The 22537-nt window shown below is 35.4% G+C and overlaps 1 protein-coding gene across 1 annotated transcript in view; it reads left to right on the forward strand.

Annotated features, from left to right (window-relative positions):
- igf2r (insulin-like growth factor 2 receptor) overlaps positions 1 to 22537 on the forward strand; it is a 39542-nt gene that overhangs the window by 1716 nt on the left and 15289 nt on the right. Inside the window, exons 3-32 of the mRNA XM_039692661.2 lie at positions 2709 to 2827; positions 4242 to 4340; positions 4739 to 4871; positions 5039 to 5150; positions 5553 to 5655; positions 5732 to 5891; positions 6636 to 6822; positions 7576 to 7679; positions 7878 to 8033; positions 8792 to 8938; positions 9028 to 9315; positions 10391 to 10541; positions 10732 to 10909; positions 12037 to 12152; positions 13074 to 13233; positions 13356 to 13532; positions 13638 to 13739; positions 13821 to 13922; positions 14250 to 14424; positions 15726 to 15899; positions 16368 to 16511; positions 16685 to 16860; positions 17848 to 17935; positions 18017 to 18220; positions 18325 to 18455; positions 18535 to 18638; positions 18945 to 19078; positions 19150 to 19346; positions 20188 to 20314; positions 20558 to 20689. Coding sequence (XP_039548595.2) covers positions 2709 to 2827; positions 4242 to 4340; positions 4739 to 4871; positions 5039 to 5150; positions 5553 to 5655; positions 5732 to 5891; positions 6636 to 6822; positions 7576 to 7679; positions 7878 to 8033; positions 8792 to 8938; positions 9028 to 9315; positions 10391 to 10541; positions 10732 to 10909; positions 12037 to 12152; positions 13074 to 13233; positions 13356 to 13532; positions 13638 to 13739; positions 13821 to 13922; positions 14250 to 14424; positions 15726 to 15899; positions 16368 to 16511; positions 16685 to 16860; positions 17848 to 17935; positions 18017 to 18220; positions 18325 to 18455; positions 18535 to 18638; positions 18945 to 19078; positions 19150 to 19346; positions 20188 to 20314; positions 20558 to 20689 — 4380 coding nt within the window. The remainder of the gene's footprint in view (positions 1 to 2708; positions 2828 to 4241; positions 4341 to 4738; positions 4872 to 5038; positions 5151 to 5552; positions 5656 to 5731; positions 5892 to 6635; positions 6823 to 7575; positions 7680 to 7877; positions 8034 to 8791; positions 8939 to 9027; positions 9316 to 10390; positions 10542 to 10731; positions 10910 to 12036; positions 12153 to 13073; positions 13234 to 13355; positions 13533 to 13637; positions 13740 to 13820; positions 13923 to 14249; positions 14425 to 15725; positions 15900 to 16367; positions 16512 to 16684; positions 16861 to 17847; positions 17936 to 18016; positions 18221 to 18324; positions 18456 to 18534; positions 18639 to 18944; positions 19079 to 19149; positions 19347 to 20187; positions 20315 to 20557; positions 20690 to 22537) is intronic.

A 22537-nucleotide genomic window follows, 5' to 3' on the forward strand; every position in this document is an offset into this window, starting at 1 on the left:
TATTTTTGGGTTTGTTTTCAAGATTCTTCGATGAATAGAAAGATTAAAACAGCATTTAATTGAGAAGATCAAAATCTTTATAAAATTATAAATGTCTTTCCTCTCAATTTCTGATCAGTTTAATGCATAAGTAACTTAACTACCAATAAATACTTTCCCCCTTTGTTTTCTTTTAATTTTGTGGTGAAATGTGACTGCTCAAGATTCACGCTTTTAATCGTTTTGGTCTTGTGATGCCATTTCCTATTGATTCAAGTCGCATCAAAAATTCAGTTGGACAAAGAAAGAAACGATTGATTTTTTTTGCTTAGTCTGGATATTCTTGTTGAACATTAAAACTATTTAAAGGAAGTGTGCTAAATAGTTCTCATTTTCTGTCTTTGCATTAGATAACATCCCAATAAACCCAGGGCTGTTGTAGTACATGTCACATAACCTCAGAGAGCTACATGACAGAGCACTTGTTTGTTTGGCCTTATCCTTCTAGTCAGCTGACCTCCATATGACACAAACCAATCAAATGAAAACCCTAACCAATAGTAATCTGAGTCTGCCTCTGTTAGCACAAGTTTTAAATTAACTCAATTTTATTTGTTGTCAGAAAAACAAACACCATTATTTACCAGATATTGCGTCACATACCATGTGACCCAATGACAAAGTAAGATAACTTGCAGATGTTAATCATGCTGATTGAATCTGTTCTATATAGTGCCTACCATATTAAATACATTGCATAAGTTGTTTATTTTGTACCATTTTCAAACACCATTGTGTAATATCTATTTATATATTATTTCATGCTGTGCTGACTTATACTGTAGTTGTCCTCTTTGGTGGTTGTTTTGCATCGGTTATGGGGCTTTCCGGCCCTAATGTGTGGTTCACACAATAGTGTCAATGCATCTGGAAGCTTTTCATTTAAGTGTGTATGCTGCTCAGTGACACATCCTGGTATTCTTTATCTTGTGTTTCTGCTGTCGTTATGTATGATTCACAATAAGTAGGTCAGAGTTATCTAGTAGCAGGTGCACTAGTAGAATATGACAATTAGAAAAATGCCTGTTTCGTAAATAAGTGACAGTATTTAAATAGCAGTAATTAAAATTTCAGGCTCCGCCACATATTATAAATCATGAAGCTCTAGTCCTATCACAAGCTATTTTTGTCAGTCTTTTAGATACAATGGACTTCCAAATATAATCATCGTTGTGTGAGGGAACCCCGTCCTAAAATGTCCTCCTCATCATAAACTTTTATTTAAGCAAGTTCCAAAAATTGCTTGTTTTGATATTGCGGGATCTGTGATCATGCCACACATGCAAATATATTTGCATATGCCTGCCTCAATAGCAAAACATTGAACACGTTCTCATCATAGGCCCCGCCCACTTGCATTCAGTCACTTAAAGGACAAGTTCGGTATTTTACACTTAAAGCCCCGATCATTTCTGATGAAATAGAACGATTAAGATTGAAAGTTTCGGTTTCTCTATATCCTATATCCTTCGGTTTCTCTATATATTCTCTATAGAGAAAATTGCTTGGGATCACTTCGACTCGGTGCTTATATATATATATTTATATACATTACATTTATAATTTTATATATATATATATATATATATATATATGGACTCGGCGGCGCAGTAATATCATCACTCCGGAGAGGGAGAGGACTTTTCACGAGTGATGATATTACTGCGCCGAGTCGAAGTGCTCCCGCGTTTTCCGCCATAGATTATAGTTATCCACTTTACACACTTAGAAAAGCTCAGCGTTTTATTTTGTGTCACCATTCTTGGTCGAGTTACTCTACTCGTGTAACTGTATTTAAATAGGGAATACATGGATGTGTTTGGTCGCTTCTTTGCTTGGATCCTAACGAATGAACTGGGCTAGTTAAGTGCCATCAAAGTATATCAAAGTCCACACTCTGAGACGAGAGGTGTGTGTCAACTCATCTTAGTTCAGGGAATAACATAGTTTTATATGAAAATGTGGTGGAGTGTCCCTTTAAGATAGTTTTGCACTAATTTGGAATAATCATGCATAATATTTGGTTAATTAACATTTCTAATTTCAATGAATTAACTGAAGTAGCACATGCAACACAATGAGGTCATGTGATGACAATTTAGTGCGCTAATGCTTTGTAAGCATTCAGTTTTGCTTGGTTTTCTCAGTCCACACGTCATGATAAATGTTCTCGAATGGCCTAAAATATCAGCCATAATTTGTCCGGCTCTAGTCAATGTTTATGGAACCATCTGTTACGTTGCATTTAGTAGGTTATCTTCTTCTCATGCTGCTGGTTCCCATGGGTTGTGAACTGCTAGATGTTTGGCCAACTTCTCCAGATCACATGCTGTAATATTTTTTTATCTTGTTGGGTGTCACAGAGATGTTTTCTGATTTGTTTGTGCTGATAAACTTTATATGACTTAGGTTTGAACAAACAGTTTTGCTAGACACAACTCTGCATTTACAAATTACTGTTGATTTTATTTTTTATTACTGAAGTCTAACTGCATATAGTGTGTGTTAATTTATAGCAATAACTTTTGGGTCCCCAAGTATATAAATGTATAAAGACCCAATTAATACAGTGAAAAATGAGCAATATAAACGTGTAAAATATTATTTGGGAAACATTTACAGTTACAATAGAAATGACTTGCTTTTAACAAGCTTTTTTTTCTCCATAGGTGAGCTCTCCTTACGGAAGGACTCTCCTGCTGTGCTTGATTTCAACAGCTCGAGGAAATGCAACGACGAGAACAGCAACTTTCAGACCAGCATCACCTTTCAATGCGGCAAAACAATGGTGAGCTTTCGTGCGCAGCATGCACTGTTAGTCAGAGCTGCCTGTGAACAGACTGTGGCATTTGCAAAGCTGTTCATTTCCTTCCACATTCTTGCTGCGCAGGAAGAAATGACATAGATGGAAAACTTGATATAATAATGAGGCAAAGTAAAAGTAGGTGTTGCTGAAGTTACTCAAAATTGGCTTTGATAGATACTTGAACATGTTATTACTACACTAGATTTTTTTTTTCTTAATGCATATTTTTAACATTTATTTCAGTTCATTGGCAAGGCAACATTGCAACATAGTTGTTCAACCAATGTTAGGACTGTCACATTTAAAAGTATATATACATCTCCACACACACACACATACTATATAAACACAAACTTTTATGTTAGATGCAATTAATCGATATGACAACTAATATATATATATATATACATGCATACATGCATATTTATATATTATACACTACTGATCAAAAGTTTTAGATCAGTAAGATTTTATGTTTTTAAATGAAGTCTCTTCTGTAATTTGAAAGCTGAATTTTCAACATCATTACTTTTGCTGATTACACATCAGTTTTCAGTGTCACATGATCTTTCAGAAATCATTCTAATATGCTAATTGTATGCTCAAAAAACATAAATTATTATTTTCAATGTTGAAAACAGTCGTGTACCATTTCCCCCCAAAAATTCAATGATGAATCGAAAGTTCAAAAGAACAGCATTTATTTAAAATATAATCTTTTTCTAACATTATAAATGTCTTCACTGTAACTTTTGATGAATTTAACTCATCCTTGATGAATAAAAGTATTTTATAATTTCTTTCCCCCAAAAATAAAAAATAAATTCTTACTGACCCCAAACTTTTGAATGGCAGTGATTAATGTTACAAAAGCTTTCCATTTCCGATCAATTCTTTTGAACTTTCTATTCATCAATGAATCCTGAAATAAAAATGTAAAAAACTGTTTTCAACATGGATAGTAATCATAAATGTTTGAGCATCATATTAAAATAATTTCTGTAGGATCATGTGACACTGAAGACGAGAGTAATGATGCTGTAAATTCAGCTTTGATCACATTAATAAATTACACTTCACTATATATTCACATAGAAAACCCCTGTTTTGAATTGTAATAATATTTCACAATATTACTGTTTTTTGTATTTTTTTTATCAAATAATTGCAGCCTTGGTGAGCAGAAGAGACTTCTTTTAAAAACATAAAAAATCTTACCAATCTAAAACTTTTGACCGGTAGTGTATGCACTGTATATTTACATTTTTATTTCAATTAACAGAAATGTTTTAAAAAGTTTGTGTACAATAATAACCGTGTGGCAAACCTTTTTATAACATTGCTTGCTGATTTACATTATTTTTGTTTTTTGTTGGGGTTTTTTTTCTTCAAAAAGGGCACACCTGAGTTTGTCACCATCTCTGAGTGTGTGCATTACTTTGAATGGAGGACGTATTTCGCCTGCAGACGTGATAAATTTACACCACATAAAGAGGTGAGTAAAGTTGAAGAAACGTGCTGACATTTCAGTTGGCGCATGAATGTGGGGGGAGCTGTGAATGTTTAAGTGTGTGTGTGTGTGTTTGGCTTTTTCATTTGTTCTCAGTGAGAAAATAATTAAACTCATACTTGAACAATTTTTTTTTTTTTTGCATAAAGAATAATCTAAGAAGAACATTTACATGTTCAACTTGTGAAAAGCACAAGTTAATTTAATTGCTTCACACAGTGAAGATATTTGTAGATATTCTGCCGTATATTTTATATATATATATATATATATATATATATCTTATTTATACTACAACAAACAGAGGAAATGGCAGTGGCTTGAAATTTTCTTGTAGTAAAGTTGTAAAAAAACCAAATTCACCATTCAATGAATTTTTAAAGGTCCCCTGCTATGTCTTTGACACGGATGGAAAGAAGCATGACCTCAACCCACTGATAAAACTGTCGGACGGCTACCTGGTTGACGACCCAGATGATGAAAGTGATTTCTACATTAATATATGCAGAAGTCTAAGTGAGTTTCAATAAAGATATTTTTTAGCATATAGCTGTGAGGGTGTGCACTTCTCATGAGTTTGGAAACCAGTCAACCAGTCAAAGCACCTGAGCAGGTTCTTATTTAAACAACCAAATCATTTAACAGTGCAATGCAGATCATTAAGATAATGTCTCTCTGTTCAGACCTTGCTGGAACTGTCTGTCCCGAGGGATCTGCCGCCTGTCTCATCTCTGGCAAAGATTCCTTCGACATGGGTCAGCCCGTTCACCAGCTCGAGTTGCTCTCCAATGACAAGTATGGGATCATTTATTAGCTCATTTGTTATTAAGCTTATTACACTGCTGTTCAGGAAAATAAATAAATAAAGGGGTTTACTGTATATATATATATGAAGAGTTCAGATGCAAAAGCCGCTAAGAGCCATTTGAAATTTTCTTCTAGAATGATCATTTTTATCAAGCTTGTATATTCAAGTTCAGTGGACATTTAAGTGAAATTACTGAACTTGAATATACAAGCTTGATAAAATTTATCGATGCAAATTTATATTATGAGGAAATTAAACCTTTGATGCATGTAAACCTGTTGTACCTTCAGAAATCATTCTGATATGCTGATTTGTGGCTCAAGTAAAAAAAATCATTATTATCATCAGTGTTGAAAACAGGAACAGCATAACTGTTGTTCTCTTTTCAGACTAAGGCTGCGGTACGAGGGAGTCAAAGAAATCCCAGACTTATGTGATGGCCACAATCCAGCAGTGACGATTACATTTATTTGTCCCTCTACAAGACAGGCGGTAAGAAGATGCTCAGTGTTTCATCTTATTGGATCTCTTGTACTCCTTGAGCTCAGTTTTCTCAATGGTTTATCAGGGAAGTAACCCTAAGATGATCAGCAACTCAAACTGTCGGTATGAGATCGAGTGGGTGACGGAGTACGCCTGCCACAGAGATTACCTGGAGAGTCAAGACTGCAAATTTACCAGTGATCAGCACGACATCTCCATCGACCTAAGTCACCTGACACACAGCTGTGAGTTACATTGATAGTTTAGAAAATGATGTGCATGATAATGGTATGGTACCTTGTCCCAAAAACATACTATTTCTATGGTTTTCAGTAAAAAAAAACACTACATTGGAATTGTACTGTTGTACTGTTCAAATAACATGGTGTTTCCATGGTACTATTTTGGTATGGTATATTTTGGCAATTTTTATGTTAGTAAGATGAATCAGATGGGCAGTTTTTTGGATATAGAGTTTGTTTTCCCCTCTAAAGGCAAAATAGAAGTGTAGTTTAGTTAACTACTGTCAAACAAAAATAAAGAAAATAAGAACAAATAATCAATAGATTAATAGAACAAAAGAGCAAATATACAATTAAAATAAACCATGTTTTTCAGGTAGGTCTAACTGTAGTATTCAGTTACAGAAATTGAATAAAGTAATTGAATGTAAAATAGTACACATAATATTCACTGTAAAAATTATATAAAAATAAATCCTTATTAAAGATACTTAAGTTATTCAGTCAAGAGCAATAAGTGGTTTCTTTGTATTTTGTTGTTTGATTACATTTTATTTTTTTTTATTGAGAACTGTTGCACTGTTTATTGAGAAGTGAAACAATCATTAAATCAATGTTGATGTTAGAAGAACTCCATACAATTTAGCACAAACACCAAACCCTCCTTCAATAACAAGTACACATAGTTGTGGTTCATCATCAAGGACTTCTTTATGATTTATAATGCTTTTCCATTCTTCATTTTAGTTACAGACACACCCTATATGGCTGAGGGAAAAATTGGCCGCGACACCTATATCTTCTATCTGAACGTGTGCGGGGAGACCAATGCTGGTCAGTGTGCTGATGACAAAGGTTACGTATCCACCTGCCAAGTCAAAGACAACGGGAATGTGAAGAAGATTGCTGGGAGATTCCAGAACCAAACACTGAGGTTCGGTTTTACTCACATTTTTTTTTGTCACTGGTTTACATAACCCTTAAATGCAGTGCAGAATTTAAACTGAAGAGCTGTCTTAAAGGAGTAGTTCATTTTTTAAAAAAACTTTTGCTGATAATTTACTCACCCCCATGTCATCCAAGATGTCCATGTCATTCTTCAGTCGAAAAGAAATTAAGGTTTTTGATGAAAACATTCCAGGATTTTCTCCATATAGTGGACTTCAATGGGAACCAAACGGTTCAAGGTCCAAATCAGAGTTTCAGTGCAAACTGCAAACTGTTCAAAGGGCTTTAAATGATTCCAGACGATGAATAAGGGTCTTATCTAGCGAAACGATCAGTCATTTAATAAATAAATTAAAAAAATTAAGTTTTATAAGCAGAAATGCTCGCCTTGCTCTGTTCTGTGATGAGCGTTCGTGACTCTCCTGTTCAAACTCGTTCATCAAAATGAAAAAAAATTTTTCGGGTCATGACTCAAAGGGTCTTAGATGTATTGTCTGGCGTCGTTTAAAGCCCTTTGAAGCTGCACTGAAACTCTCATTTGGACCTTGAACTGTTTGGTTCCCAATGAAGTCCACTATATGGAGAAAATTCTGGAATGTTTTCATCAAAAACCTTAATTTCTTTCTACTGAAGAAAGAAAGACGTGGACATCTTGGATGGCATGGGGGTGAGTAAATTATCAGCAAAAGTTTTTTTTAAAAGTGAACTACTCCTTTAACTCTTTGCTTTGTATCTTAAGATATTCAGATGGAGATCTCACACTGATCTACCCAGACGGCAGCAGATGTAGCACAGGATTCCAGCGCATGACCATTGTCAACTTTGAGTGCAATGCAACTGCTGGTGAGTAACAACATGACTCGTATTAGATGTGACTTGTGAAGTCGTGCTGATGAGACCACTGTTTTAGCAATGCCTGATTGAGGAAGCTTAATGGTCTGAGAAGCAAAAAGAAGGAACTGCAGTAACGTGACCTAGATGACCTTGTCCAAATCTAGTTATTTCAAAATGTTCCACTCACAGCAGGCTTGTGGTTTTCAGGGAATGGCCAGCCAGTTTTTACTGGAGAGTCTGACTGCACGTATTACTTCGACTGGCAAACCGCGTACGCATGCGTGAAGGAGAAGGAGGACTTGCTGTGTCGAGTCACAGACCACAAGAAGCGTTACGATCTGTCACCTTTAACACGCTACCCAGGTAAAGATGAGCAAGATTAGTTGTGTACCAGCAATGATCAATCATAAAAACTGTGTGGCTTTATCATGTTTTCTTTGGGGGTTGTTGATATTTTAGGGTTGGTAAGATTGGAATATTTTTAAAGGAATACTTATACTCACCAAAGCTACATTTATTTAAGTTATTTAAAAATGAAGTACTAATGAGAAATATTATTACAGATCAAAATAACCTATTTCTGTCTGAATATATTTTATGGCAAAGCTGATTTTTCACTCGCCATAACTCTAGTCTTCACTTATTCTCAGAGAAATCCTTCTATTATGATGATTTGATGCTAAAGAAATATTTCTTCTTATTATCAATGCTGTGACTAATATTAGAAACCGTGATAAATGTTTTTTCTTGACGAATTAAAAATTCAAACGAACAATTTAGTTGAAATATAATTTTTTTTAACATTACAAATGTCTGTCAATTGCAGAATAAAAGTACTAAAAAGTAGTTTTTTTATTTAATTTAATTTAATTTTAACATATGATTAGACACTGGAACAGACTTAAAATTAGTAACATTAAAACTCAAACCATAATGTAAGTGGAATTGCTTATTTGAAGCTAAATTAAAGTATAAATCATGAGCATTTGATGTGCCGTATGAAATGATCTCAGGCTGGTAGTTTGAAACCCAATCTCTAAACTTTGAATGTTTCTGGAAACATCTTAAAAAGTACTTGTACCAACTTCTCATGTGACTTATTGCGAATGTTTGTATTGCAGAATCTGAAGGATCTCAAAACTGGGAGGCTGTGGACGCCAAGGCAGCGGAGTCTGATAAGAAGCGCTTTTACATCAATGTTTGTCATAAAATCATCCGGGAGGGGACAGCCAGCTCTTGCCCCGAGGACGCAGCAATATGTGCAGTTGGTCAGTGCGCCATTAGAGATCCTGGATAGATGTGTTCAGTTTTATCATACTCATGATGATTCATTCTAACCCAATTTTTCTCCTCTTAGGAAATGGGAAAACATTGAACTTGGGCAAATTCATGTCGTCTCCGCAAAAGGTGGCTGAAGGAGATGACATCAGACTCATTTACACTGACGGAGACAAGTGCAGAGAGAACATGAAGGTGAGAACGATCATCACTCTGAAGTGTAAGCCTGGAGATGTTGAGAGCGCTCCGGTCCTGAGGAGTGTGTCCGGTGACGGCTGCATCTATGAGTTTGAGTGGTTCACCGCTTCGGCCTGCGTCCTCTCCAAAACAGAAGGGAACGACTGCAAGGTGGAAGACCCACAAGCAGGTACTGGACGGTGTTATCTATATATATACTATTATAGTATTTATTAATCTATTAAATTAGCTTTTATTTTCATAATTTCAGTTTTTCATTTTTATTTTAGTAGTTTTCTTATGTACATTTACATTTATTAATTTAGCTGACTCTTTATGTGCTTTTGTCATAAAAAAAGTTCTTGAAACTTTTAGTTCTTGAAACTCATTTAACAAGAAATGTTGAAAATGTTAAGTTCTCCAAACCCTATTTTATATAGTTTTACTTTTAGTTAAAATGCAGGGTTATTATTATAATTAGGGCTGTCAAATGATATTATATATATATATATATATACTGTACACATGCATGTAATTTAAGAAAAAAATATTATTTGTATAAGATATTTATGTATAATATAAATTATATATAAATCTATATACAGTATATACATGAAAATATTTCTTAAATATGTACAATTATGTGTGTGTATTTTTTTTTATATATATATAATTATACACAGTGCACCCACATATATTATGTAAACACAAACTTTTATTTTGGATGCGATTAATCGTTTGACAGCCCTAATTATAAGTAACAAAAATATTTTTTATTTATGATTTTAGTTTCACTTTAAATAAAATGAACGTTAACTGAAATAAAATAAAATGTAAATATTTCTCTCATACATTTAGTTTAACAAAATTTCTAACTCTTAAACTGAAATTAAAATGAAAACAGAAAAAAAAATGGACAGCATAAAATGTATAATGTTTAATCTGTGCCCATTTATAATATATAAGTCTTCTCCCAAACTGGATTATTCCTCCATGTTAAGATTTTTTCTACGCAAAAACTTTTTTTTGAAGCTTGGTTTGTTTATTTTAAATAAACCAAACTACACTTTATTAAACTAAAATGAAAATTATTTATATTTAATTGACAAAAAAAATAAAAATATCTGATCCATAGTGTTTATAATTTGAGTGTACTTTCTACTTTTTTTATTGTTGTGGGGATGTGTAGCTTGGTGGTCAAAGGTCATGGGGTTTATTTGCCCTCTTTCAGGGCTGCTTTTAAATGTGCTTCTGTTTCTTTGCAGGAATTTCGTTTGATTTGTCCCCCCTTCAGAAACCTAGTGGAGGTTATTATAACATGTCCAGGGAAAAGTATGACTACTTCATTAACGTGTGTGGCAATGTTAAGGCCGGACAGTGTCCAGAAAACGCAGGGGCTTGTCAGGTTGACCAGAGGTAAGTTCACTTTGGTCATTTATATTTAACAAGCTGGATCCAACAAGTTTCTTCTGTCCTCACTTGTGAAGTGTAATGTGAAGCAACAGAATCTCGCCAATCACAATATATTTGATGTTTAACAGTGAATTTTGAACCAATAAGATATCACTCTGGGTGGAGCCAACCATTTTTTGTTTGGTCTCCGCAGCGGCACAAGCTCTTGGAATCTCGGCCAGGTCAACTCCAGGCTTTCTTACTATGATGGCATGATCCAGTTGACCTACAAAAATGGCTCCCAGTACAACAACAAGCAGCACACGCAGCGTTCCACACACATTTCCTTCCTCTGTGACAGAGATGCCGGGCCAGGCACACCAGAATTTCAGGTATCACACCTGCTCATTTGTTGTGTTTGCGCTGACTGTTCACACACAATAAATATTTTTAGCCTCACCTCAAGTAACGCTACTCTAGCATAAAGGGATGTTTGCTAAGCATTTTTGTTCTCAAGCTTTGCATTGGACACGCCTTCAGACGTTATTCCTATAAAGTTCCTGAGTTTTTTGTTTTAATAGTTTTTTGTTCTTATGGGTAAACCTGAAGTACGTTTGCGGTTTTCGGTTTCTGTACATCCTAATGCAACAAACACTGCTAGTTCAGTGTGTAAATGAATATGAAAATATGTGCGGAGTGCTTTTCGTTTAATAACAAAATAAAAGCTCTACAAAAATGACTGTATTGAAAAAACTTATTAAAATTTGTTTTGGCTTTTAATATGAAAATGTTATCTACTGTATAAGCTAGTGTGCTCTAAAACAGTGACAAAATTTGCATTTAGAAGATATAAGTGTTCAAAACAAGCCTCTCACTTCCAATATGCATCAATGATTTTCATGACATCAATCTGCACTTCAGCTTCTCATCAGATATTCGGTCCAATCAAATGCTCTCTAGAATCTAAAGCGTCCCGCCCCCTACATTATAAGTGGACACTGAATTGGTCACTTGTTCACACATTTACTATTTTCTACATGGTGAATGGCACATAGTGGACTATTTAGGGGATAGGGAACGATTCAGGCATTGTAAATATGATTCCCATTGGGGTGAATTAAATCTGGTTTCACATTAGTGTCACACAAACCGCCGTAGCGCATACACAGTCTAATCAGAAACATGATGCACAGTGAGCGCAGACCAGATAATGTATCATACTCATTTGAACTCTGCATTGAATGCTATTTTTAGAGGAAAAAAGGTTACAGATTAGAAGGAAACTGTGTCTTTACCGAGCTTAACGGTTCTGGGCGAGCTTTTACAAACTAAATGCTATTAGCTATTTTATAAAGGAGAGGAGCTGTTCGATGTCCCGCCCTGTCTTCCTGTTCCAGTTGAAATTACGTCAACACATTGAATAAATGCTGCGTGTTTCAAGGCACTTCTATGGGCTTTTTCACACTCCAAACGAACTTCGCTTTGGCCTGATTTTTTAATATCCTTTATTTTTCTACAGGATGAGGATGAGTATACTTATAACTTTAAGTGGTACACTTCCTACGCCTGTCCAGAGAGACCACACGAGTGTGTCGTGACGGACCCCAAAACTCTGCAGCAGTATGACCTGTCCAGGTTAGCTTTCCTTTCACACTAAAAAACTCATGTCCTAGAGAAATATTAAACATCTTACTGTAAATGTGAACTGTGACATTTTTACACTAGTGTCACCAAGCTGGTTTAGACAAATAATTGGTTGCCTAAATACTTCTGCATTTGCCATTTGATTAATCAAACAGATAGTCCCTTCTAAAACTCATGTCATTGGTTGAGCAAGTGTTGCTGGCAGTGCCATGTTTCTCTGTTTATTAAACTAATATAGGCGTTGATATTTTAAGATGGACAAATTACTGGAAAAATTACCTTTGGGTATAGAAATGACTTGTCATTCAAATTAATATATTTAAAAATCACTTTTTTATCTACTAAATATGTGTATTTTTTTAGTCTGTTAGTTCGTTAAATTTGGATGATGCCGAACAAAGTGGCACACAACAGTGCTCTGAGTATTTCTTCTCCTGTTTCTGAAAATGTTTCTGTAATTTAATTCAATTTCTCTATATTTCTTCTAATATTTGGCAAAAATTATGCTTTTTTTGTAGCATTAGACTACAGATAGCATGTCTCCACTTTCACAACTTGCCTTGCTTTTTTGTAAATGTAATTTGTTTTGTACTATGTATTTATAATTAATTATTAGTTTGTTGCTTATTACTTTTTTCCATTCAAAATATTCAAAACAGCTTACTTTGAATAGTTTTATGTTTATATTTTATGTTACTTTATTTTTATTTTAACTCTTTCTCTTTTCATGTGTAGCCATACCGGAGACGTTTTTGGATACTAGATATTAGTGCACTAATAATCCATATACTGTAACAATTTTCCTGAGACACTGTAATCTCTTCTCTATACATGTTTGACAATGTCAGAAAGCTAGACAGTGTTAACAACAATGTCTTTAAACTGAATCAATTGTTTCCTTCCCGTCCGCAGTTTGTCGGTATCTAATGGAGGCAGGAACTGGCTGGCCATGCAGACGACTGACCCCAGCGGCCCCAGGAAGTACTACATCAATGTATGTCAACCTCTTAAACCCGTGCCTGGCTGTGACAGAAGTGCTTCCGTCTGTGAGATGAAATTCGAGATTGGCAAGGTTAGTTCACTAACTGTGAACATTAGAAGAGAATGGATGAAATTCATGGTGAAATTTATTTTTATGGTGAAATAAAACTGCAACACTGACAGCAAACGTGTGTGTACATGTTAATTGAGCAGGAAGGCCCGTCTGAGAAGGTGGAGGTCAGTAATTTGGGCATTGCTAAGAGAGGGCCGGTGATAGTGGAGCAGGACCAGCTTATGTTGGAGTACACTAATGGTTCGATGTGTGAAGCGGATGGAGTGACCACCACGTACACAACACGTATCCACTTTGTCTGCTCATCTGGGACAGCAGTGAGAGTCATTCCTGATCTTTTTCTTGTTTTTAAGGCTTATTTAGTTCTAAATCAGTGGTAACAACAATATGCTAACAGTGTATTCTTTGCTCCTTTTCTTTAGCCATCTGGCCCTCGCTTTGTGGTGAAACAGAAATGTGTCGTTGACTTTGTTTGGGACACAGAAGCAGCCTGTGCCATCTCAACTGTTGTTGACACCAATCAGGTCAACCTTTTTTTTTTTTTTTGGTGATTATTTTGAGGTAATGAAGAAGATTTTGTTTCTTATTTCTCTTTTTGTTTACAGACTTGCACAGTGAAAAATCCCAACAATGGCTTTGAGTTCAACCTTCAGCCGCTGGCCTCTGAAAGCGGATACCATGTCAAGGCTCATGGAAAAGACTTTGTCGTATGAAGCACTTTCAAATCTCTCAAATGTTCTTGAGTTGGACTGTATCTATCTATACTAATATCGATGCTAAATAGAGATGTATGCAACAAATAGCAATAACAGCATTGGATAACTAATGAAATGAAACTGGGACTTTCAGTAGATTCACGATTTTGAGAAATAATGAAACCATATTGTTCTAAAATTTAACACTGCTGAATTATTCTGAGCAGTCCTACTTTCTTAAGTTTGTCTCCAGTTTCTTTTTGCCCTCTTGAAATGTGTGTTTAGTGCAATTATAACAAATTGAAACCAAAAGTCACATATCCCTCCTGGCTACTGTAGGTGAACATCTGCGGCCCTGTAAAAGAGTGTGGAACTGTCGGAGATAAACCTGTGTCCGGCTGTGAGCTGGAAGATAAGAAGCCTGTGAGTCAGGTCGGGGTGGAACAATCTCTCCAATTCTCCACCGATGGCGCTCTCACTCTTACATACAAAGGAGCCATGGACATACCGACAGGTGCGTAGCCAGTGCAAAGATCACCTGATGACCTGCACAGTAACGGTGCGTTCATGTGCTATGGTAATTATGGTAAATACCAAAAGCCGACGTGGAAAATGCACATGAACACCCCCTCATATTTCGAATATTTTGATGCACGAGTTGCCGAGATGAGACAACCTTTGACCTTTTCAAAATGGCGGAGAGCAGAGTCGTGAATGGAAAAAATATACTATTCATGATCTAGACAATAAACAGCATGTTATTTACCGTTTGAGTTTTGATAAATTATTTTCTTGCTGTTGCAGATGACTTAAGCAATTTAAAATAGTTTTAGCTAAATACCACGTTACGACAACAATTTGATATTTTCATAATATTGATAACATCTACCTCTCCTTTTGCACTACTGTTTTGTTATTTGAATTTAGGTGGTTATTTAATTCTATGTTGTTGTCTCTACATGTTGATACTGGAAAAGAAGTTGCTTTTAATCTCATTGTACATGTGTATAGTGACAATAAAAGGGCATTTCATTTCACAAAAGCACTTGAACGCAACACACTGGTAAATACCTGTTCACAAGTGGAAAATATCATATTTTCCATAGCACGTGAATGCACCATTAGTTACCGATATTATGCTTCCCGATTAAAAAAAAAATGATTAAATAGTTTTTTTTTTCTTTTTTTCAAAGAAATGTCCTGTGCTCACAAAGGTTTAATTTATTTGATAAAAAAAAACAGCAATACTGTGAAATGTTATTACTTTTAGTTTAAAATAACTGTTTAGTTAGAGTATATAAAAATAAATAGAATAAATCATTCTAATATGCTGATCTGCTGATCTAGAAACATTATTATTATAAATATTGGAGAAACAGTGTTGTGCTGCTTAATATTTTTGTGGATTTTGTTTTCAAGATTCCTTAATGAATAATTCAAAAGTTCAAACAGCATTTATTTGAAGTATAAAACTTTTGTGACATTATAAATGCCTTTACTGTGACTTTTAATCAATTGAATGCATTCCCTGCTAAATAAAAGTATTACTTGCTTTCAGAAAATTAATCTTATTGACACTACACGTTGGACCAATATTGTATAATGAATAGTATAGTATTTTTTTGTACCTACAGTAACATGATCATATTAGGGTGATCATGAGACTAGCAATCTGTTGCCAGTGACAACAATATCACACAAATGTAGTTGATTTGATCATCAGAATTGAGTATTATAGAGTCTCTTGCATTAAGATTACAACAGTTCTGCCTCGGACTGAACCCACTTTTACCCTGTTTCCCATCTCCACTACAGGTACCAAAGACACCTTTATCATTAATCTTGTGTGTGACCAAAAGGCCACTCCACCATCCCTGAAGCTTATACTGGAAGAGCTGGGCACAAGCACTCATGTAACCCACAATGTGTTCTTTGAGCTTTCCACTGCGCTTGCCTGTGAGCCTGCTCCTGTGGATTGCCAAATCACTGGTAAGCCTTCCCATGCTCCATTTACTAACCAAAATATGCTTTTAAAGTCAGCATGAAATGGCTCTTCCGAGAATCTTTCCTATTGTAATGTATATCCGAGTGAAACAGCTTTTTTAATAAGAATAAATGTAGGGTGGGACTTGATTTTGTCCATGGGGAATTTATTGGATGGTTGTGGTTTGCTATTGGTCGATGTCAGGTGATTGACAAGTTGCCCCGCCCTCGCGCTAGTAAACGTCATCAGAAAAGAGAAAAAAAAGTTGCTGCAGGGGAAGTTATGCTGATTAAAGATCACAAGGGCACATTAATGAAAACAAATAATGATGTACCATTTATTATAAACACTGTAAAATTCCATAAAATCTAACAATTGTCCGTTTTGATTTCGTGGGTACTTTAAAACTAAGGTGTGTCATTTCTGCACCACTATTATCACCAAACTCAAGCTGTTTCCCCTTGCATTTCCAGACTTACAAGGTCGAGTGTATGACTTGGGTGACCTCAGCCTGGATGAAAAATATTATGTTCCTCTGGACACCTCGGATCAGGCCCGGTTTCAAAAGTTTTACATCAACGTGTGTAAACCACTGCCTCGTGTCCAGGGCTGCCCTGGTGAGTGTCTACTGATGTGATGACAGACTCTTTGAAAGGTCTATCTGTTTCTAGCTTGGTTCTGGGTATTTTGTGATTGGTTTGTTTATAACTGGAACTAACCAAGCATGTTAGTTCTGGTCTGAATGACCACGCAATAAACGAATAAACTAATAGACTTCTGCTTTTGGCAGCTGGAGCGATTGGAGCTTGTGGCCAGATCAACGGCAAGAGTGTGAATCTGGGATACGTTCAGTCCAGCCTGCAGGCTGCACCAGATGGCACCATCAGTATTGTTTATCTGAATGGGGACAAGTGTAGATCAGGACGTTACTCCACCCGAATCATCTTCCAGTGCGATGACAGTCCTGTAAGCAAGTGCATGGTTACAAGTCCAAATAGATTTTTATCCATGGTAGAAATAAGTAACAAATTGGTGTCTTAAATAATTTAAAAGTAATTTCATATTCTTTTGAGTGAAAGTTATTAGATTATGAAAATTATGTATTTTTAAACTATAATCGAACCTAAAATTTACACTGCATCTACATGTTCTTGTGTATAAATGTTTATTGTTAAATTATTTTATTAATCAAAATGTATTGGTATTTTGCTAGAAGCAAAAAATCTCATTCCATATTCATTTTTCAAATAAGTGTAATGTAAGTTTAATTAACTACAAACCAATATTTCTGTATTATTTCTATATATTCTGTATATTGGTTTATCTGTAACCCCTTTGGGGTTATTGATTCTGGTGTATTTTATTTATTTTTATTTAGATTTAGGCAAATAACAGGATCACAAAAACGATAAAACTCATGTCCCCTATTTTGTCAAACAAAAAGAAATAAGAAAAATATATACTCTAAACTTTGTGGTCAGTAAAATTAGTATTGTTACTATTATTCTTTCAATGAAATTAATTATTTTATTTAGCATGGATGAACTTTGGTAAAATACAGTAGACAAATGACATTAAAGAAATGTATAGTATTACAAAAGATTTCCATTTTTAAAAAATATTGTTATTTTGAGCTTTCTATTCCTCAAAGCGTTTTTTTATCCATCAAATATTTTAATAATATTTCACAAAAGGTAATATTTCATTAGGTTGTTTTGAGCTCTCTATTCCTCAAAAGCTTATTTATCCATCAAATTTGATTTTAAATTGTAATAATATTTCACAAAAGTACTGTTTTTTTGATCAAATAAATGCAGCATTGGTGAGCAGAAAATACTTCTTTCAGAAACACGAAAAAATCTACATCTGGAAAGTGTCCCATATATATATTAAGAGACTGGGGGTTTTTATGATGAAGCTGTTAAAACACATTTTTCTTGCATCTATTAACAGGGTGCACCAATGTTTGATCGCAAAGATGGCTGCGAGTATGTTTTCATCTGGAGAACCTCAGAAGCTTGTCCAATCAAAAGAGTGCAGGGTAAGATGAACAGCCAATTCCTTCGCAGGACAGTTAACTAATGCACTCGCTTTAACTCAATATTTTTCCTGCTCTTTGTAGGTGAAAATTGTAAAGTCCAGGACCCCAAGAGTGGTTATGAATACAATCTCACACCGCTGGCTGGAAAGAACTACGAAGTGAAGGGTTTGGGTTATGAGTATCACTTTGCAGTGTGCGGCCCCATTACAACCTCGGTCTGCCCTCACGACACCAGCAAAACTGTGTCGTCCTGTCAGGTCGACGGCCAAAAACACAGGATAGCAGGTGAGTTTATTTCTTTAGGTCAGTGTCAGTGCTGAGCTAGTAGGTGATTAGTTGTAGATTATTTCATTTTTTTCGTGTTTAACCTTACCCATGCTCCTTTGCAGGGATAGCCAATCAAAACCTCACATTTGATGATGGGATTATCATGATCAACTACACGAATGGGGAAACGTGCCACAAGATCTACGAGAGATCAACGGCTATTCTCTTCTCCTGCGACCACAGCAAGAATCCTGTGAGTTCCTTGCAGCCAATGAACAAGTTTATTAAAATGTTGAATGGTTTTCCTGAATTATTATTTTTTTGTTCGTCAGGGTAAGCCAGAGTTCATAAAGGAGACGGCAGACTGCACATATCTGTTTGATTGGCACACAGCTTTGGCCTGCCCTTCCTTCAAAACCATAACCTGCTCTTACAAGTGAGAGCAACTTTTGGTAACGCTTTATTTTAAGGTGACGCAGTTACACCTTACTACATGTACTTACTCTAGGAATAACAGTAAATTATGCATAATTACAAGTAACTAACCGTAAACCAAACTCTAACCATAACTCTATAGTAAGTAGTAAGTACATGTAGCTAATTAATATTAATCACTACGTATTTGAGTAGTTACAATGTAACTATGTCACCTTAAAATAAAGTGTAACCCAACTTTCTTGCTAATATATTTGCACCTAACACATCATACAACTTTCTAAATCATATGCTCTTTCTTTGGCAGTGATGGTAATGGCCATTCCTATGATCTATCCTCTCTGGCCCTGCACAAATCTAATTGGATGATTGTGCCAGAAAAGGACAATCAGAAGCAGCGTTACTATATCAATGTGTGCAAGTCTTTGGTGCCTCAGACTGGTGAGTGTCCACAGCACAGCTGGAGTGTATTGACCATTCAGCATAGGTTTTATAACTGGTGTTTGTCTCAGGGCTGTGGAGCTGCCCGTCTAGCGCTGCAGCCTGTCTGAAGGACGGAGACAAGTATGTGAATCTGGGGGAGGCAGAGGCAGGACCGCAGTGGGAGAAAAACATACTGATTTTGAAATACACCAATGGACAAGCCTGTCCTGACCCGAAGAGAAACCGGACCACCATCATTCGCTTCAGATGCGACCCTGACAAAGTGGTCTGTAAAGACTTTTAAATATAAATTGGACCATGACTCTGTGTGTGTGTCTATATATATATATATATATATATATATATATATAATTTATATTACATATAAATATTTGTTATATAAATAATATTTTTTTCTTAAATATACATGCATGTGTGTGTATTTATATATATATATATATATATAATTTTACATTTTATGTTATATAATTTTACTTTTATTTTGGATGCGATTAATCGTTTGACAGCCCATATATATATATATATATAATTGAAATTCCTTATTCAAAAATAAAAAATCACTAATAAGAGTTAAAAAGCTAATTTAAAAACAAAATTGTCAGATGGACTTATATATATATATATATATATATATATATATATATATAGTACCGTAAAATTATAAAGCAAGGTCGTATGAAATTGATCAAAATAACAGTAGACATTTATAATGTCACGAAAAAATTATAATTAAAATAAATGTTCTTTTGAACTGTTATTGGATTCTTACAAATATTTAAGACAACGGTTTTCAACATTGATAGTAATAATACAATTTCTTGATCAACATATAGCATAGCAAATAAACATATTAAAATGAATTTATAAAAAAATATGCATTACAGAAATAAATTACATTTTTTTTTACATTATTTAATTATTTTTTACAAATTATTTTTTTTTATTTAATTATTTAATTATTTTTACTGTTTTGTTTTCAAAAACATAAAAAATCTTACTGACCTAAATTTATAATTATGTGTAAATAATAATAATTACAATTATTTCTATGAATGTATCTGTAACCCTGTTCTTGTCCATCTCTCTGACTTGCTGTCTGTCTACAGGACTCTGAACCCACTCTGATCACGGCACTGGAGAACTGTGTGTATAACTTTGTGTGGTTCACTGCTGCAGCCTGTCCTCTCAACAGCACTGAGCATGGAGACTGTAAAGTCACAAATCCAGCTACAGGTGAGTCACCCACTTGAGTGTCAGTCACACAGAACACACAATTACTCACATGAACACTCAGAATCAGAACAACTGAATCATCTTATCCAGACACTTCCTGTCTGCTCTTAACACTGTCTTCGAGGTGCATGCAAATAGCCTAATACAGAAAATGTTTTTTTCACACAAGCTCTAGCATACTGCATTTCTTTTTGTCCCCTGAATCAATCTAAGATGTACTATGTATGTGTTTGGTCTCATCAGGTCATCTCTTTGACCTTAACGGCCTCAGTCGAACAGGTGGTTATACGGTCTATGATCCCTTGGACCATAAGAAGATGATCAGACTGAACGTGTGCGGAGACATAGCCAACGCTGGTTGTGAATCTGGAACAGGTATGTTTCCATTGGTCCCCTTCAGTTAGTGAAAAACTGAAAAATATCTCTTGATTATTTTTAAGTAGAACTGGGGCTTTTGCATCAGGTTGTTATAGCGCGGTCCCCCGAGAGCTTAATTTTCCCCTAGGGCCATTTTCCAGGTTTCATTCGCACTGCCAGTAGGAATTTTGAACTAACGTAAGCCGACCAAGAGCAAAGTCATTTAAGCGCGGCATTCAACAACTGGACAATGGAGGACGCCGTGATCGGAGCTGTGTTTTTGTTGCGTGTTGTGGGTTTCGTGATAACAAAGATGGAATATAGACACATATAAGTAATTCGATTTGAAATATATCATCATAATATATCTACATAATATATCATTGAGCAGAGTTCGCACAGAGTTTGGAAAATGCTTGATTTGAACCGTGTTCAAGGTTTGAAATGTGCTTGAATTTAGAATTGTTATCCTTGAAAATGCTTGATATTTTTCTTATTTCTCGATTAAAAAGATTGAGTGGTGGATCATGGTGGACCATCTTCAACAGTTCATGAGAAAGTATAAATGACAGCTGGAAATTCAAAATGATTTTTTTCCGTTGGAGTAATGGCAGTAGTTTTGCATATAATGTACATCTAATGATTCCCTGAAGCCTTGATTATTCACCTGTACCCACACCTGAAAAGGACCTCTGCCACTGTGCTTGAATTTCACTCTTAAAAATCTTAATGAACCCTGATTGAGGCTGAGGTATGAACACAACTTGCCTGGACTTCGGCGTCAGTCCATCTATCGCTTGTTGCTGTCTGTCCCTGAATCATGGATGGATAGACAGACACAATTAGTTTAGATTATTCTTTGTTTTGCTCAGCATTTCTGTTTCAGTGAGAACCGAATAATTGTTTTTATACATTTAAGCAAAAACAAAGACTTCACATGGTAATGTTAAAGGGTCACTAAACCCCTGGTCAGAGCCTGACTCCACCCACTGGCAATATTTGAAAATGCTGAAAAAGTGGGCAGACCCGAGCCGAGATAGAGGGGACGAAATAGATGCTAAAACACTGATCGTTTTCAATACTCGCAATTCCAATTCCTGACTCCCTACAGTGGTTTTGACGACACAAGATGGTTTTTATACTGCCAAGGGCGTAGCTCACGTGGTGAGCTGAAACCTGCGTACGTCACGAAGTGCGGAACATCCAATAGGAAAATTCAACTGCAGTAGCCACCGTTGAACCTGAAGAGGGCAGCACTAAGACGTTTTTACACCATATATTGTAGAAATAAAACGCTTTATAAACAAATGTCAAAAAAGTTACTCGAATCAATGACTGGTATTAATAAACAGTGTTGTAGTACTCGAGACTCGGACTCGGTCTCGAGACCATATTTTAATGGGCTTGGTCTTGTCTTGGACTCGTGTCCATTTGGACTTGGAATTGACTCGTACTCGAACATTTTTTTTTTTAGGACTCGGAATTATTCCCGAGTCCACTCGAGTTCAATTCAAAATATTTTTCATGATTATTAATGTATGTTAATAAAATATTTCTTTAAATTGATTGACACGCCCAGTGATTGGTGATTTTCTAGTGCGCAACTGCGCATGACAAATTGTAATAAAATTACTTTTAACACCACCTACTATGTGGCCTTTTTACCCTAAACTGATCATATTTTTTAAACTCTAAGTAAATTCAGTAAAAAAAAAAAAAAAAGGATTTCTCTAAGAAAATAAAAGTAAATTAGGTAATCAACCCTCACTGGTCTCGGTCTCGACTCGGACTCGACCGTCTCTGGTCTCGGACTCGACTCTCCATGGACTCGGTCTTTACTCGGACTCGACTCTCTCTGGTCTCGGT

The sequence above is a fragment of the Pimephales promelas genome, chromosome 13 (genome assembly GCF_988280905.1).
Source record: "Pimephales promelas chromosome 13, fPimPro1.hap1.1, whole genome shotgun sequence".
NCBI classification, from domain to species: domain Eukaryota; kingdom Metazoa; phylum Chordata; class Actinopteri; order Cypriniformes; family Leuciscidae; genus Pimephales; species Pimephales promelas.